General features: G+C 37.4%; 3 protein-coding genes across 4 annotated transcripts in view; 1 reads left to right on the top strand and 2 right to left on the bottom strand.

Annotated features, from left to right (window-relative positions):
- The window catches only part of LOC105263528 (glycine-rich cell wall structural protein), a 3,909-nt gene extending 2,828 nt beyond the window's left edge, over positions 1–1,081 (bottom strand). Inside the window, exons 1-2 of one of the 2 annotated variants that reach the window (XM_011299785.1) lie at positions 994–1,081; positions 35–601 (exon numbers count right to left, since the gene is read on the bottom strand). In XM_011299785.1, coding sequence (XP_011298087.1) covers positions 35–601; positions 994–1,048 — 622 coding nt within the window. In that variant the 5' untranslated portion in view covers positions 1,049–1,081. The remainder of the gene's footprint in view (positions 1–34; positions 602–993) is intronic. The other variant, XM_011299787.1, reaches the window with a different exon arrangement.
- Positions 1,082–1,944: 863 nt separating this feature from the next.
- On the top strand, positions 1,945–3,558 carry LOC105263527 (uncharacterized transmembrane protein DDB_G0289901-like). The gene is made up of 2 exons (XM_011299784.1): positions 1,945–2,092; positions 2,198–3,558. The coding sequence occupies exons 1-2, from the start codon at positions 2,038–2,040 to the stop codon at positions 3,367–3,369; spliced, it is 1,227 nt and encodes a 408-aa protein (XP_011298086.1). The 5' UTR covers positions 1,945–2,037; the 3' UTR covers positions 3,370–3,558.
- A 390-nt stretch (positions 3,559–3,948) lies between these two features.
- dysc (dyschronic) overlaps positions 3,949–17,287 on the bottom strand; it is a 33,324-nt gene continuing 19,985 nt past the window's right edge. The window contains exons 10-16 of the mRNA XM_011299783.1: positions 15,294–15,436; positions 14,814–14,895; positions 14,505–14,615; positions 9,195–9,392; positions 7,566–7,871; positions 7,051–7,129; positions 3,949–6,966 (exon numbers count right to left, since the gene is read on the bottom strand). Of these exons, the coding sequence (XP_011298085.1) occupies positions 6,824–6,966; positions 7,051–7,129; positions 7,566–7,871; positions 9,195–9,392; positions 14,505–14,615; positions 14,814–14,895; positions 15,294–15,436 (1,062 nt within the window). The 3' untranslated portion in view covers positions 3,949–6,823. The remainder of the gene's footprint in view (positions 6,967–7,050; positions 7,130–7,565; positions 7,872–9,194; positions 9,393–14,504; positions 14,616–14,813; positions 14,896–15,293; positions 15,437–17,287) is intronic.

Genomic DNA, 17,287 nt, shown 5'->3' with positions numbered 1-17,287 from the left:
AATTTTCCAGGTTTATCTCCACCGGTTAATCCACCTATTAATTTTCCAGGTTTATCTCCACCGGTTAATCCACCTATTAATTTTCCAGGTTTATCCCCACCGATTAATCCACCTATTAATTTTCCAGGCTCAACTCCACCGGTTAATCCGCCTATTAATTTACCAGGTTTATCACCACCTACTCGTCCACCCAGCTTGATGCCACGAGTTTTTTTACAATCCTCTGGGTTCTCACTCTTTTGCCCGAGCAATCCGCCTATTCCTCCAGGTAATTTATGTTTGTTGATTAATCCACCGACTGCTCCGGTTAACTTCTTACTCTTTTGACCGAGCAATCCACCCACTGCTCCAGGTAATTTATGTTGTTTGATTAATCCACTTGCTGCTCCAACTAGCTTATCTTTTCCAGGTAGTGCACCAAGTACTTTACCCGGTTTACTCAGCAATCCGCCTATTACTTTACCGGGTTTAGCCCCTTTGAGTAATCCACCCACTGGTCCAGGTTTTTCTCCACCGAGTAATTCGCCCACTCCACCGAGTTTACTTCCACCAAGTAAACCGCCTACTCCACCCAGTGGAATACCTATTCCGCTAGTAGAAGCTGTGATTAAAATGATTATTAGAATTAAAATTATCATGAGAAAAAATAAAAGGCAAGTTCCGTTTGTTTATAAGATCTCACGATGATTAACGAAAATTTTTAGTCGCACATTCCGATTTTATTCCGAATTACCAACAATTCGATAATTAATACTATAATAGTGATTAAAAAATTTTTTATCGCCAAATTTATTATTATAATACAGTAAATATTGACAGAATGATAATTGCGCAATGTGTATTAATTACGGTGAGTGTTCGGAAGATTTTTCAAACTTTCTGATCTCACAATATTTTGCGATCATGAATTTACGGGACTCGGTGTTTTCTGAATAAAAATCACTGACAGATTAATTAAAATTCCCTGAGTAATCGTAATTAAAATGAACTTACCAATTACAGAGAAGACTGAAATGCTAATTAGCGTTAAAATTGGCGGTCGCGTCATCGCGCTAGACCTGATTGTTCAGGATGAGAAAGAATCGGTTGGAATGACCGTTCAATGATCTGGACGCTTCTTATAGTATTCTACTAAATCAACATGTAGGTTGAAATATTGCGATCCATTGTCTCATACCGTTTTTCTTTATTGCTAGAAACAATAAGTGGCATATTCAACCTCTTCACGAATAAGAATAACAAGCGATCACAATCCGTTTGAATAAATACATGCGTTAAGCCCATTGATTTAATCCGAGATTAAAAACAAAAGGGCTTATTTATTGGTTCCACCCAATTTTTTAAATAATACCATGAAATTAAGACAGAAAAAATGCAATTCGATACCCCCAACGTCTCCGCGATTATTCGCGATTATTCGCGATTATTCGCGATTATTCGCGGGTCAGGGAAATCCCAATCAACTCATGTCTTTATACGTAAACTAAAGTTCGTAGAGAAATTTTTGTCTTCCATAAGCATGTGACGTATTCCACTGGTTTACGTGTGTCTGGAAAATTTTTTTAATCCTCAAATGTGATTTTCTCAATTTAGAAAATTTTTCCGCATGAATTTTTTTATCCGCTGACTCACGTCCTAAATTTATCCACATTATTCAGACAATTTTTCTAGATAATCCAATTGTTTATTGTCTTGTTGAGAGAATTGGGAGAGGTTGGTTCCATATAGATAAGAATTCGGCAACAAGGAAAAATATCCAAAATTTATTGTAGAAGTGCAACCGATGCATTATCCACCAGACGGTAGATAACCGATGCGCCAAGCTTTTAAGCCAAAATAAATACATTCCAAAAATTTCAGACGGATTTAAGGTGAAAATTTATGCGTCATTTATGCTCGAATGTTCACCAATAAAAAATATTTTGAAGGAGGGGAATTCTAGTTTATCCATTGTGCATCAGTATAAAATGCACCGAAAATTCATGAACAATTCATTGTCATCGATTCTCTCGTTCTCAAAAATTTAAAAACGAAGAAATGACTCGCCTCGGAGCAGTCTTGCTTCTAGGCCTTGCAATATTTTGTGCAATCGGTAAGTCTCCAATTTTTATTAAAAAATCAGGCCCAACGGTTCAATTTTCGATATCTTCTAGAGTCTAGACTTTCACTGTTCGATAATTTTTTATTTCTATCGTAGGCTCAATTGATAACACCAGTGCGCATGGTGAACCTGGGATAGACGTCAATGCATTGATCAATGTTTTGAGTGGAATTTCGGGTTCTGGAGGGAGCGTTGGAGGTGATGGTGGCAGTGGAGGCGGAAGAGTCGTTGCTTCTGGAAGTCCTAGCCTGGTAAACATCGACCTGATGGTTAGTCTTCTCAATCAGTTACTGAGGAGTGGTCAATCCGGTACAGTCAGTACTGGTACCTTGACGGATATTTGTAATCGCGCGTGTATCAAAACTCCATCATCCTCCAGTGGAAATACCGATAGTCTGATTGCCATCAGGATTCTCATTCAGCTTTTGAACACAATATTGCGAGGTGGTACTGGTGGAACTGGTGGTACTGGTGGTACTGGTGGTACCGGTGGTACTGGTAGTCCTGGTGGTACCGGTGGTACTGGTGGTACCGGTGGTCCTGGTGGTACTGGTGGTACCGGTGGTACAGGTGGTACCGGCGGTCCTGGAAGTCTCATAACTGTCAACGCTATCATACAATTACTAAACGCCATAGCCGGACGTGGTTCTGGATCTGAATCTGGACCCAGTCGAGGAGGAGGCACCAAACCCCTCATCGGCGTTGACGTTCTCCTGGAGGCTCTAATTTCTTACATAACTTCCACGAGAGGTGGCGGGAGAAAATATTGTCACGTTGGTGAACTCAATGAATTCTTGGAATCAAGAAGTAGACGTGCAACTGATTCCGGAAGTGGAAGTGTTCTCGATGTCAACGCCATTTTGTCTGCATTGGATCGAGTCACTTATCCCCCTACACGTACTAATGCCAGGAACAATAATTTAATTCAACTGAATGTTCTTGTGGATGCGTTGAATCAACTTCTTGGAGGCTCAGGTGGTTGTGTACGCAGGGATTATCGCTCCAGCAAAGGTTGTGGACGTGATACTCGGGGTGGAAGTGATGCCCTAGTATCGGTTGATGTCAATGCATCCCTTTTGAATAATTGCGCAAAGGATGGAGGCGGTCTGCTGGGACTTGTCGGGAATCTTCTTGGTGGTCTATTGGGAGGTCTTCTAGGTAGAGATGGTCTTGTTGGTGGTCTCCTCGGTGGTCTTCTAGGTGGAGGAGGTGGTGGAAGGGCTGGAGGTGGTGGAGTTTTAGGCGGACTTCTTGGAGGTCTGGGTTAACACTTCCTTCTCTCATTTCTCACAATCCATACAAATCGACTTATCAAAAAATACAGTACAGAAGAGTAAATGTAGTTAATAAAAAATATTGGGCATATATCATGTTTTGATGACAAGATTATTATTCTTCGGATGAGTAAGGAGGATTCATTGCGAATTGAAACATGTAAAATAAATGAATAACAATTATTTTGATTTTTTGTTTAATCATCCATTTGTATTAAAATCAAATTCGCGGTAATAATGGGGTACCTCTCGGTACAAAAATTTTGGATGGGATTGATCAAGTGGTTATCAATTTAATAATAATTCAGTCTTGCTATCACGACGATCGCTGTTTGAGACGCAATTACCAACTCTTTTACCTGCTTATATCATTTATTTGGAATTCAATTATTAGAAATAAGGATAAATGATTATTTATTTATTCTCGCTGTCTGCATTCTTTGGAGTGCACATACGAGCGGAGTCCTCTAAGAAGTGGTCATAATTCACGATGAAAAAACATTGACTCGGTACATGTGAAACAATATACTCTGAATTAAATGCAGGTGTAGAAAAAAAATGAATCGACACAACTAGAATTCAATTACACGTTTATATTCATGATTTCTTTTTTACATTCCATCTAATGAATATCAATCAGCGCACAAACAAATAACCATATTAAACAAACAAACGTTAATTCGGCGAAAAACTCTCCCCATGTCATAAACGCGTTAAACTCTGCAAAAATTTATGTATATTTATTTTAATATCCGACCGGACTATGAAATGCAGTATGAACGAGCGCTTATGTATAATTTATTTATATATTATATACACGGTGTTAACTTTATCAACTTAAATATTTGAATTCTCACAATTTTATATTCAGTGGATCATTGAACTTATTATTGACGCTCCGATAACACATTTCGTCGTCTTGATAACTTTCTATTTACTTGGACTCTTGGATTTATCATTCAAATGATTTGAACAGAATGATTTTGGGAAGGGGAGGTGGAGCATTGGTATTTTTTCACTTAATTAAACAATAATTTTTCCTAATGTTTAGATTTATCTAGTTCTAGCCCCTAGTAAGGTACGAGTTAACGAGACAACAGCCGAGGATTGCTCTAAAATAATCTACAGAATTTTCTAACAACAAATCAATGAATTTTTCGTCATTCGATCGAAAAATTGTTCTCATCCGGTGATCATTGCTCTAACTGATAATCATGGTCTTTGAATTATCATTTTCATATCGTCATTATTAATATTTACTGTAGACAGATTTTATTCCCAAATGTGAGGATTTCGCACGATTTATCATCAACACATAAAGCGTAAGGCATTGTCGGATATGTCAGCTGAAATGTCTGGCCTGAGCGAGTGTCTTTAATACAGCCGCTTACAAAAATATTCATTTAGTATAAATTTCATTCGTCTCGGTAAGAGTTCAATCGATATCCCATGACGATCCGGTGCTTATTCACTCGTTCGAATTCAATAATTACTCATCAATTAAAAATTGTTGGAAAGTTGGTGCGAATTTCCAGGCGATTTGTGCGTGCTACAAATAAATTATTGAAAAAAAAAAACAAGTGATTGATATTATTTATGTGTAATTGATGACCCCATGCCCTAGTTACCGGTGTTTTATTTTCATCTCGTTTTGTCACGCCAATTTTATTTGTCACATTATTTCTTCATGCTCTATCGACCTACTAGACTACTTCGGTTTTATTCAATCTCTTCCCATTTTTTTTTTAATGACTTTGGCACATTACCGTCTGTTTGCTAATTGGATCGGCAATGGGTGTGTCACGCAGAACCAGTGGTAATTCTCATTAAGTGTTAACGACAGTTTCTGGATGTTTTTTACTTGAAGGTCACTCTGCCAAAGTAATCCTCAGTACCGTTGCTCTCACATTGAGGCAAAGCTCTATAAATTATAGGAATAGCATCTGATGTCGATAACATTTCCACGATTTTATTAAATTTTGATTTGATGATTAATGTAATTGCTGTGATTTTTTATTTCCTGCTAATATAAATATATTTGTCTCCTTTTTATGATTTCTGAAGTACTGAATTCATTTTCGCTCGTGGACTAGACCTCCTCTTCCCACTTTTTACAGTACACAATCGATCTTTAAATCTCCTCAAGGCTGAAAAGCTTTAATAATTAACCGATCCTATTATAATTAATTTAATAATGTCTTTCTTTACTTCAAGTATATATACATTTATTTATAATAATCTTTAAGCCTCAACAATTCCCGTAAATAAGTCTATTGTTATCAGGTCAAAGTACTCGAGTTGGCTCGACCAATAAATTTTTCTCATATTCATGCTCAGAATTAAATCATTTTTTCGCGCGTGAAATGAGTCAAGATTTTTTTTCGCAATGAGAGAAACAAAACAAGGAATTGCTAATTTGAGACAGTCGAGGCCAGCTCGTGTCTTTGATTTCTTTGATAATGAATTAGTCAACATTTCTTCTATTAACTTTTTTTTCCCCCCATATTTGCACGTTACAATTTTTCCTCTTCACTGAGACACGAAATTAGGTGTTTAGTTATCCTAATTTTGTTGACACTGTACGTTTCAAGCATTCAGTTCAACTTTGAACAAGTGTTTGTGTATCTGTAAGTTTACATTTTGCTTTCTTTATTAAAGAAATCCTCGAGTGTGTTTTTGGCACAATTGGCGACTCTCCTTTATCAGTTTATCATTACCAGGAATTCTTTGACGGTATTTCTCATGGTATTTGTTCTCCCTTAGATATTGGTTTAGATTTAATTTTCATATGCCCATTGGGTGATTAACATGACCACTGTCGCCTGTACGTTGCATTATCTCGCATCGTTGAGGTACATTCAAGCCATTTAAGCCGGTTTTTTCAATTAATTTCCCACCATCCGCCGGATTAATTATGAAATTCGTTGGATACAAAAAATGAGAGGTGATGGGGTTTATTGATTGGTCAATTGGTCGAGGTATTATGTTTACAATTATTCGCTGTGTCGTTATCGCTTTGCCTTCAAAAAATCACTTCATGTTTACTTTTATAATATTCTTCATTGACATTTCAAATAAAAAATCATTATAAATTTTAGCCCCACGTAACGGTATCTCGCAACATTCTAGAATAATTATGTATCAAACATATCACAATTTTACGTTTCATTGTCAAGGAGAATATTTTGGATTGATCAATTTTCATTTTGTAAACCCTTTTTTTTATGATTATTGTTATTGTATTTGTAGAATTTTTTGTAGGAATTTTAAGCTGCGGTTAAACATGGCAGTACCTCGATCACGATGACCCTGAGGTCTCGATCAAGCACCAATAATCAAGAGAATAAATAGGGGAGGAGGGGGAAATGTATGGATGCAAGGGAGTTGGATCTCACGATTTTCACAAGGTGCTTTACGGTGGTTCCGGCTCGGAGGTGGGAGATTCCTGCTACGCCTCCAAGAATATAAGGGCCGTTGGCTTTGGCTCCAGATTACTCTTTTTTGCCTCAACAACGAGAAATTCAATCTCATTGCGGTCACGCCTCGCAAAGGATTCAGCTATGAGTCGTGCTACTTCCTGATGATGCAGTCCTGAATTAAATGAACAGATTGCAAATTAATTATTAAAATTTTTACCGATATTATTTAACCGCAGGTTGTCATCAATTTTTTTACCTTCGACTTTGTGCCCGTCAACCTCGAGGATGAGCTGACCGACTTCAAGACCACCGGCTTCATAAGCGGCTCCATTATCCTTTATTTAAATTAAATACTCATTAGATATGCAGCTCCTGACATTTAAAGTCCTTCGCTTTCCAATATTCTTCTACAATTTTCTCTTCAAACACAGGAGCAACACAAGACTTTATGCATTCCTCTCATTTTCTAAATGTCCTTGTTTATATAATAATTAAAATAACCGGGAAACAATCTCTTAATATTTTCTATTGCGGATTTTTCCAAGGATATCGAAATCGTGAAAAAAGTTGGAATTTTATTTTGAAAGTCAATCCTGAGATGATAATTATGTTGTTTACACTCTTGAATAAAATCTCTCGATAATAATCAGTATGAAAAAATTCCGATCATTTGTTTTCCTAAAAAAAATTGGTATTCAAACAGAATCTATTCGGAATGGCCTGGAGAATCGGTGGAGGAATAATTATGAGAAATGTAAAAAAAAATCTCACATGTATATTAATTATCCTGGGCAAAGGATGCTTGGTATTGGCTCCCCCCTCGATAGCAATACCGAGTATCGATTTAGTTTTCTTGACAGTGATCCTGAGATTTCCTTGATGATCAGGCACAACGAGTGCTCCATCCTCCTCTCTTCTCTCCGATATTTCACTCCTAGCGAGTCTTTGTGCGCTATGATGTCTTCTGGGTGGACCCCCGGTACCAGAGGCACCAATAGCACCACCAGCAGTCGATCCATCCTCCAATAATTGCGCCTCCTGCATGTCAAAGCTCCTCGATAGCTTGTGAGCCAATTCCTGAAATCCAATTGACAATGGAAAAATCGTCAAAATAAAAAATTTTCCCATCGCAATAATGGCAAGAGATGATTCCATTATTACGATTTCGCCAGTTATTATCGATAATTATCGAGTAATAAAGGATGAGATCTAACACATGTTTTATTTGCAGACAGTCGTACCTAAGGTGGACCGTAGATGGTCCAAAAATGTGCGAGAGACTTTGATAGAATATTTAGTAAAAATATTGAAGACATGCTTGCTGATAGGCTGATTTGGTGGTGGGGTGTTTTTGGTGCTCGGAGAGTGGTGGTGTCGTTAATACTTATATCACAATTTCATGTTAATAATCGTAATCTTCATGTGGATAGACAGTCATGAAGTATTCAGCGAGGAATCATCAGACTTTCGGTGCTCAAAGTGATGCATAGAGTGAGAAATTTTTAATGTGAAAGTAAAAGAGAAAAAAAAATATATTTTTTTTCATAGCGAGCAGTACGTGAAAACGGCTTGGGAAGTGCCCACTTGTCACAGTGTTCGTCTTTGATTACCAACTTTCATAATTTTCACTTCTTTATTCAATTCGCACTCTGTAATTCATATTTTGGATTGCGTGAAGATAATATTCTGATTGTACCACTGGATTTATCACAATTTTGTCGACTGTGAAGTTTTCATTTGTGAGAATATTAGCATGCCAAGACAACTAAACTCAATGACTGACAGACTCGTGCTAAGTAATGATAAATAATGATTGATAATTAATTATAGTAATAATAAAAAAAATTTAAGAATGATAATTGAGTTATTAAAATCTATTTTAAGACTTGTAAGCGACTGTTTATGAGTTTATAGATTTATTCATCTAGTTTCTGTTGGTGAATAATTGGGCTAAACAATGTACAGATTATAGTGCAATACATCTAAATAGTTTAAACAATATAAAACACACGTAAAAATTCGGCAATCGACTAGTCTCTAGATCTAGAGCGAGTACGATTAGCGTTATCATTGAAAAAATAGGAATTGTATAATCTAAATCCAATAATATTTAATCATGCCAACTCCTTGTTTGTCATTATTCCAATGAAATTTTCTCATATTATGAATTTTTCCTTTCCGTTCCGATTTTTTCTCCAGAAGCGTGCGAACCGTGAAAAAAAAAATATATATTCGCGATATCAACAATCTCATGACTGATGAATTTTCATCGAACAAATGGTTTTACAAAAAATCAATCAATCGGACGAAATTGATAATGAAAAATTGATGAAAAATAAACTGAAAAGATAAAAGATAAAAAAAGGTAATTGTGCGGAAGTTCTTGAATGTAGAACTTACGAGGGGTCTGGCGCCCCAGTACCAGGACTTGACGCGTTGAGTAAGACCACCAAGTAGGTGTGATCTCCAACCACCGAAACCTCCCCCACCTCCACCCTCCGAGCTCCTCTCTTCCCTTCCTTCGTCCTCATCCTCAGTATCACGACGACCATTACCCATCATCTCAGCGTCGCTACCTTCACAACCGCCGTCGCTCTCCTTTGCACATCATCGTATGAGACCCCAAAAAATATAAAACATCATACGGCACCCATTAGATACCAACCCACAGCCCTATCACCCCTCTACCACTAGCTTATCATTTTTCACTTTATGCATTTCTTATTTTCGACGGGCATAGTATGTTTTACAGTATTTTTTCTCCATGGATTGTCATCTCCATGATTTTTATGGAGAAACCTCATCGCCTGGAATCTCCATTTATTACCTCCATTTTTTTCCTGACTATTTTTATAAATCATAGGCTTTTGCTAATTTATCTCGCATCCTCCAGGTGAATTATCCGTGGTTTTAACGATTGTTCCCAGGCTCAGCACTGTATCAATCATTTTTATGAGCCGTTTTATGATCCTCCAATGTAAAGAGATGAGTGATGCTGGATCGTAATAATTGCATTAAAATTTTTTAAATAATTGGCCGATCTCCCTCGTACTAGCGGGTTTATCCATCCCTTCGTATCTCTGGGGTATCTCAATCGGGTATTAATTAAATAATAAAAAAACCTGAAGAAAATTCGTAACACTTCGCAGATAAAGCCCAAAACTCTCCAATCTCCCTCACACAAGTCGTTTATATATAATAATAATCGACCCAGATAAACTTCTCGTAAAACTCCGGTGCAGACCACAAGAGACGCCTCGAAAACTTTCACCCTGACTCAGGTATTGTGGTGAGTAAATTATGCATTTTTATTTGAAAAATCTATTCCGCGTGACCTGGAGAACCGATGAAAATGAAGAAAATAAAAAGCCAGAACCAGAAACTAAAAGAGAAATTGAAATCCACTAAACATTGAAGAAGTCTTCCATCATTTTTCATGTAGTTTACAGAATTGTAAAAATTCCCAAAATTTTCTCAACGATTCAGAAAAAATAGGCGGACAGTTGCGAAAATTTATGAGTCATTGAATGAAAGATAAAAACGGTATATTTTTTGTGCGTCAATGTGATCCATGGTTTCCCAGAGATTTATAAAAAAAAACATAAAAAATGAGAATGTATCGGCAATAACTCCTTAACCGATGACCCGTAGCCGGAAGGCGTAGAAATACACGAAGGAATCGTGCGAATGAGTCATCGCCACCTCTCAAAAGGAGTACAATTCGACTCGGCCGAGATTCAGAACTAGTGACTTGTCCTCCTTTGCGTAATTTGTAATTCGTTGCGCAAAAGGCTGGAACTGTTTCCGGGTTTACCGAACCATTATCTATTCTTTAAAAAAAAATCCTCGAATATCCCATCAATCTCTTCAGTGAACCCTCCATTTCACTAAAAACAGTTAACAATTCATTTCAGGAATCTTAAATTTAGCACTGAATTAAAAGTTGAATAAACAAATGAAATAAATTTCAGTGATTTACTGAGAATGAAAAATTCGTGTTTAGAGAAAAAAAAAAAATGTGATAATGAAAAATTTTTTTTTGAAATTCAAACCAATATAGGGGATTAACCAAGAAGATGAAGATGAAGATGAAGATGAAGATGAAGATGAAGAAGTGCTGCAGTATGGGCTGGATGATGTGATAGAATTGAGAGGTGCAGATGATTCGATTGACAATTGACTGGGAATAAATAAATCGATTTGCAAAATGATGGTACGCACTAAAGTTGTAAAGTTGTGTTTAGTACGTGTAACCTGCATTTTCATGAGGCCAAGACTAAACTTGGCAACGGTGTACCAACTATTCCCCACTACTGTCCAATACCAATCCATCCTTTTCTATCCAATTTGAGAGAGCATGGGTAACAAGTTTTAAAGTGTTTCTCTCACTTGTTTTGAGTCCACCTCACTCGTTCTTCCTGAGACTGAGCCACAGAACGAATCAAGGTACTTAGTTACTTCTGCCACGCTCTTGAAAACAGACGTGCCACCACATACTCCAACCTATCGTGCACATTGCACTTTCTGATTATCGATCAGGTGGGTAAATCGAACGTTACGAGAGAGAGAGTTTCATCAACTACGAGAAGATTCAATCAACCAGACGATAAAATCACTGGGGAATTGGTGAGTTAATTGAATTTGAATTTTCTATTTGGAGAAATAAAAAAAAGTTGCAAGTTCTGTGTTGACATGAAAATCCAGGTCACGAGGTTCATTCGTTAGTTTCATTTGCGATTGGAGTAATTTCACTATTGTGACAGTTTCGTTGGGATAATTAACGGAGGGAAAATTGAGTGAGCAAATTTATCAATGGAAAATTCAATTTGACATTGTATTTGACAGAGTGCAATTTGAATTATCTGGCGATTTAATCTCATGTCTTATCGATCATGATAAGTCGGTGATAAATAGTATTTGACGTTTGTTCATCCTGTCATGATATTCATAGCCATTTCGAAAAGAGTAGATTCGTATTATACGTGGGACTAACTGTATATCCAATACGGTACACCATCGTCAAGCCTGGGAATTTATATTTTTAACCGGTTCCACGGTCTTCCATGAACATCTCTGTGTTTTATTCTTCAAGGTATCCTTTTATCTCCTCTTCCTGCATCGTAAAACCTTCGATATTTCGTTAATACATGTATTATTTGCGAGACTTCCGGTTTTTATTTTTCGAATTCTCACAGAGTGATTAAATGAAAATTGAAAACACAATTGCACGAGAAAATGAGTTCATGTCGGTTCGTCAAGCGAAGTGGCCTAGACCATTTTATTTTTTACATCTACCCAAGTATTCAAATTAAAACAACAATTCAGCATGAAGTTTATGAAAAAGGCGTCGAAGAATTAAAATTAACATCTCACATCTGAATTTTTTCCGCTAGCCCCGACCATTTAACTAAAAAACTCGTATATTTTTTCACCTTGAAGAATGATTTCCGCTTGTTACACCCTCAAATTATTCATAATCGCCAAATGAATTTTTTCCGAATGAAATTCATGTACTCCGGATGTTATCACAATTTGTTAATTATCCCGATGTTTCCTGTAGATTAATTGCTGAATTATTAATCAACATGGAATCCTGGCTGAGCGATGTACAACGGGTGCGAATACCCCGGCCTAAATTTGGCAGTGGAAATTCAGTGAGACGATCAAATTCAAGTGTACAACATTGTGCAATACGCGTAGAATCGCACATTGTGAGCAGACAAGCACAGGAGGTGGCCAAAGCGACGGAAGAACTACGCCAGGCCATCCAGGACAAGCTCTGACCTCATGAGAGTTGTTTACAAAACATTTTCTCATGCGCTACTGTACCTCCTCCATCCAGTCTGTCCTCTGGCAATTCCACCAATCCTCCCACCATCCCCCAACATTCATCCTTCATCCCATCTGTACATACTCCCACTTGATTATTATTAATTTTGTACTACTTGTTTTTGTTAAGAATAAAGTAATGATTGTATTTAATTCTCAGAGGTCCACTCATCATTTATTCGCTTTATCTTATCACTCGTTTCGATCGGTGAATCCATTCACACATTCACCCTCTGGTGAATTATTCTGGATTATTTATTGTTAATAAATTCATCGAGTTCGGAGTTCATGTGGTCATCTAACGGTGGATTCGTTAATAGTTCATGGACGCATATTTTGTTAATTATTAATCATTTGGTGCAAATCGCTCTATCGATGTTTATTTGAGAATTATCACGAATGTATGGGATTAAAGGTAATTAATTATCCGTCAGTCAAGAATTATCAGATTCGCAATAAATTTTTTTAATAAAAATTCGATCATCCGACAAGTGGTTGTAAACAATAAATTCCCCACAGACGTGAAATCCGATTTTAATGATTTCATGAAGCTCGCAATGCAAGACAACCAACTTGCGGCTTTCACTTGAGTCATTATCACGTGAAACAATCGCCTGAACCCCACCGAACAGGTGTCTCAATATTTTTTATTAAATATAATGACATTTTAACAACACGTGCGGTAAAAATAAAAAAAATTCGAGTAAAAACCCGCAATAACTCATCACCGCACCAACACGATTGCCCCACTCCGAAATAAATTCACAATTTGTTCATTAAACTTTTGAAATCTCCTTATCTACCTCGTGCAATTACAGATTAATATCACCTTTTCTCCAATGATTAATATAATAATTTACCATCTTTACATTTCTGCATTATCGTATCGAATAGTGCGTGGAAATTTTTCTCGTGTGAGACGAAACACTTTCGATTACTCTCAGCGTTATCCATAGAATTATAACTTGTTTATGCAGAAACATTATGATATACATAAAACAACGTCGTCACGATCGGCCGGATATCTCGTTTCAGGATATAATCGGCTCTCGCTTTCCTCATTCGAGCTCACTCGAGCGAGGCCTGTAAGAAGGTAGTTTCACCTTCGCCTCACACTCTCCCTGTCGCATTCGATGTCCAAGCAATAAAACTTGGACGAACAAAAAAAAAAAATATATAAAACTGACCACTGAAAAAAAAAAACATCAAATATTGTCGCTACTCGTAAAACCTCACCGATGCCATACGCAATTACAACCCTTATTCGGTTGGCTTTATGAAGCTGTACTAATGTCTGCGTCTCGTTAAACCCAGCGAGAAAAAAAAATAATACATAATTCTGTAATTGGCGTCTTCATTATCCCGCAAAATGTACTTTGCACGCGAGAAAATGACTGGAGTAGAGAAAAAACAAATGGAGGGAAAAATATCGCTGAAGAAAAAATCTTGGACGACCATGAACTCGTGGTCTTGGTCAGGGGATGAGCCCTATCCAGATTGCTCGTTTGATTTTTATTCCGGTAATGCTCAAGAGGCACGCCAGACCTTGTGGATCGTTATCGACAATTCCATTCTCGTGAATTTCCATTTCAATTGAACTACTTAATTGGAAAAATATCTTTCCAATCATCACCGATCTTGACCATTTCGTAATATATTTTTTAAACTCACTGTCCTACTTAATCCCTCCAATAAATTCTGCATAACATGCTTAATAACTATTACTAACTCGCCTTTAAACACCCAATTAACACTTAAACCTGTATCTAGAATCCTAATATAACTGGGACTAATCTAGTTGAATCGAATAAAAAATACCTCCACGTTCTCTCATGTCTACGGAATAAAAAAGAATGATAAAATGGAGATATGGCTTCTTACCAAATTGTCGGGGTGCAGATGATGATGTACGTAATCCCGGGAATTCCCTCGGGAGCCACTTGGAGAGCTGTGTCTTCTGCCTCTGTCGCTCTCAATCTCGTCTTCGTAATCCTGAAATTATGTGGTAGACTAGATTTAGTGGATTCTATCATTAACCAAAAACAGTCATGTTTGGCTTTCAAAATATCCATTTATAACATAACGAAGCGGTTGTTATTGTGCAGGAATAATCTGATAAAGTCGGTTCAACTCGGTTGTAATTATTTATCTTTTGAAAGACATTCGTGCTTTCAGTGATATTTCAAGTACCTGATTGTCGCACTCATCATCATTGGAGAGGGCGAGGTCGGATGTGGCTACCTGATGTTGCTGGGCACGTCTGCAACCCGGCCTGGAAGCCCAAATATCGAAGCTGTTCTCGGCTATTCTTTTTTCATTATAATTATGCTCTATTTTTAAAACAATTTATCCTCATTTTCGACTTTCCCTTCAGCTTCCAGGAACGCTTCACACCAATTTCTTCACTCGTCTTCATTCACTGAGTCTGAATTCTATTTAAAAAATGCAAACGAACTGAAATTCGACTCTCGAAAGTCACCGAAACTAATTCCATCAACTTTGTTGCCGACGGTAACCCCTGGATACGCGTAATCGATCGGTTTTCCAGGATTTCAAGGACTCAGAGCGATGATGAGTGAAAAAAATGAATGGAATGATCGTCCCCGGGGACAAGAATTATTTGGAATTTGGGTGTCTATTTTTTTTTAGAGGGTTCTGACTGTCGAGCACCTAATTCTGGGCATATCAGCCCCCAGGCCGCTGTCCTCACTCGGTGACCGGTACTCCTGGTTCTCCCGCGTCAGCAAGGGTCCAGTTACACCCAGAGGATCTCCCTCGATGTCCACCAGCCTTCCTGGACGACCACCACTCCTCTGCGACAAATCACAGAGACAATTCCGTAATCCTTGTCTCTGTCATCTTTTATTTGTTGATTTTTTTTTTTTTTTGGAAATTGCCCGTTTTTATTTCTTCCATCGAGCTTGCCCGAGCTTTGAGTCACCAGTCCGACCTCGTTTCCTTTCTCAATGCGGGAGGAAATTATACCAAGATATTACGACTCCTGAGAGGACAGACGAGAGAAAAATATGCCAGAATAATAAATAAATATTTGCTTGACACATTCTCTTCGACTAATGCGTGAAAAAACTCGGCGGATGATTTTTGAAGAATTGTTCTCATTATGATGTGAAAAAATGTAAAAATAAGATGACCCTTGCCTGTTTGAATTTCTAATGAATCATCATAATTACTCATCATGGTCAAATCATGGTCCTCTCACTGCTCGATCATCACGAGTGACGAGAACAATTTTATCAAAATATTTTCCCCTTTTTCTGGCATTAACCGATCAAAAAATGAAGAGCAATCATTTATCCGCTCTTAACAAATTCTTCTACTTCAAATGCCTCTCAAGTGATGGGAATAAATACGAATAAAATCGAAGATGGCATGAAATAATGGAAATATAATAATTTGTGCTACAAGGGCGGAAAGTCGCGTTTTCCTCGCGCCAAGTCCACATACAATTTTTCGTCATTCGTCGTCTTCACGGAAAAATCTTTCTCCCCAAATCATGAAAGGAAAATGATTATTCAATTCCGATTTCTCTTCTCTTCAATAATTCTCAGAATACAATAACCCAAGTTCCTTTCTCGATTTACTATGAAATCTCTCGAATTATAACGAAAAATAGTATGTGCCTCTAAAGTAAAACAGGACATTCCAACCCGCATGAGGATTCAGGCGAATATTGCTGTTCCATTTTCCTTCCTAAGCCGGACAATCCACTATCTCAACACACCAGCAAAACAAAATTCGTATTAAGCTTTTGGAGGAATGAGAGAAAAATTAAGACTTTTAATAAAGACTTTTCATTCAAATGGTAAAAGCAGCCCACGAGGGGAGAAAGTAACAGCTTTCTACCCTTGGGAGTAAGAACGCCCATTATCCTCTCACTCATCAGAGAGCCCAGCACGAACTTTCCGTGCAGGTGTACGAGAAAAAAAAAACCTTTCGTTGTCTATTTCTGCATTTCGGCTAAATGCAATATCATCATGGCAAAACTTACGGCACGAACATAAAAATTTCAGCAAAGCTCAGGCGAACTCGGTGGGATAAATATTCGAAATCAAATAATTATAAAAAAACGTCAGTGTTTTTCTGTTGATGAGAAAAGTTTCGAGTATTCTTTGTTTATCAACGGTTTTGATTAGGCAGGTATCGATCAGAAGCACAGGGATTGCGTGCCAGTTAACAGATTTATCGTGGATTTCAGTTTTTTTTATCAATGACAAGACAAGGCTAGCGATAGCTGGATTGAAGCGCTAAAATGATGGGTAAAAAAATGGTGAACAAAAGAATTTTCAGTGGAAACTTTTGTACCCTAGTAGAAAGCCAGGTGAGGCTTTTTTTTTTATGGAACATGCGGCATTCGTCAGAAACGGGGAATGAGAAGAAGAGAATGAGGAAAAGAAGGCAGATACTAGCAGGCTTAATGATGTAATCAATAGACTCGTGCTCGTGCTTTTTTTTTGGGGGGTTTTTTGTTGTTTGATAATATCCAGGATCCTATGGGCCATCCTTCCTCGCACCTCTCCAGATAAAGAGTACATTTATACATTTTTTTTTCTCACATATATTGACTTTTTTTCAGGAGTTCCATTAAGGAGCTTTTTCTGCAGCTAATCTAGCAGTGAATTATTGTTTTCTAAGGAGTTGAGATA

This window comes from Fopius arisanus, unplaced genomic scaffold (assembly GCF_000806365.1).
Source record: "Fopius arisanus strain USDA-PBARC FA_bdor unplaced genomic scaffold, ASM80636v1 scaffold00015, whole genome shotgun sequence".
NCBI classification, from domain to species: Eukaryota; Metazoa; Arthropoda; class Insecta; order Hymenoptera; family Braconidae; genus Fopius; species Fopius arisanus.
Note: the sequence above shows the minus strand (reverse complement) of the source record. Positions and strands in the feature narration are given on the sequence as shown.

Excerpts from the sequence above, each read along its gene's own strand:
- LOC105263527 (XM_011299784.1), top strand. The coding sequence starts at position 2,038 with ATGACTCGCCTCGGAGCAGTCTTGCTTCTAGGCCTTGCAATATTTTGT. Across the intron at positions 2,093-2,197 it reads TGCAATATTTTGTGCAATCG|GCTCAATTGATAACACCAGT; the intron begins GTAAGTCTCCAA and ends TTTCTATCGTAG.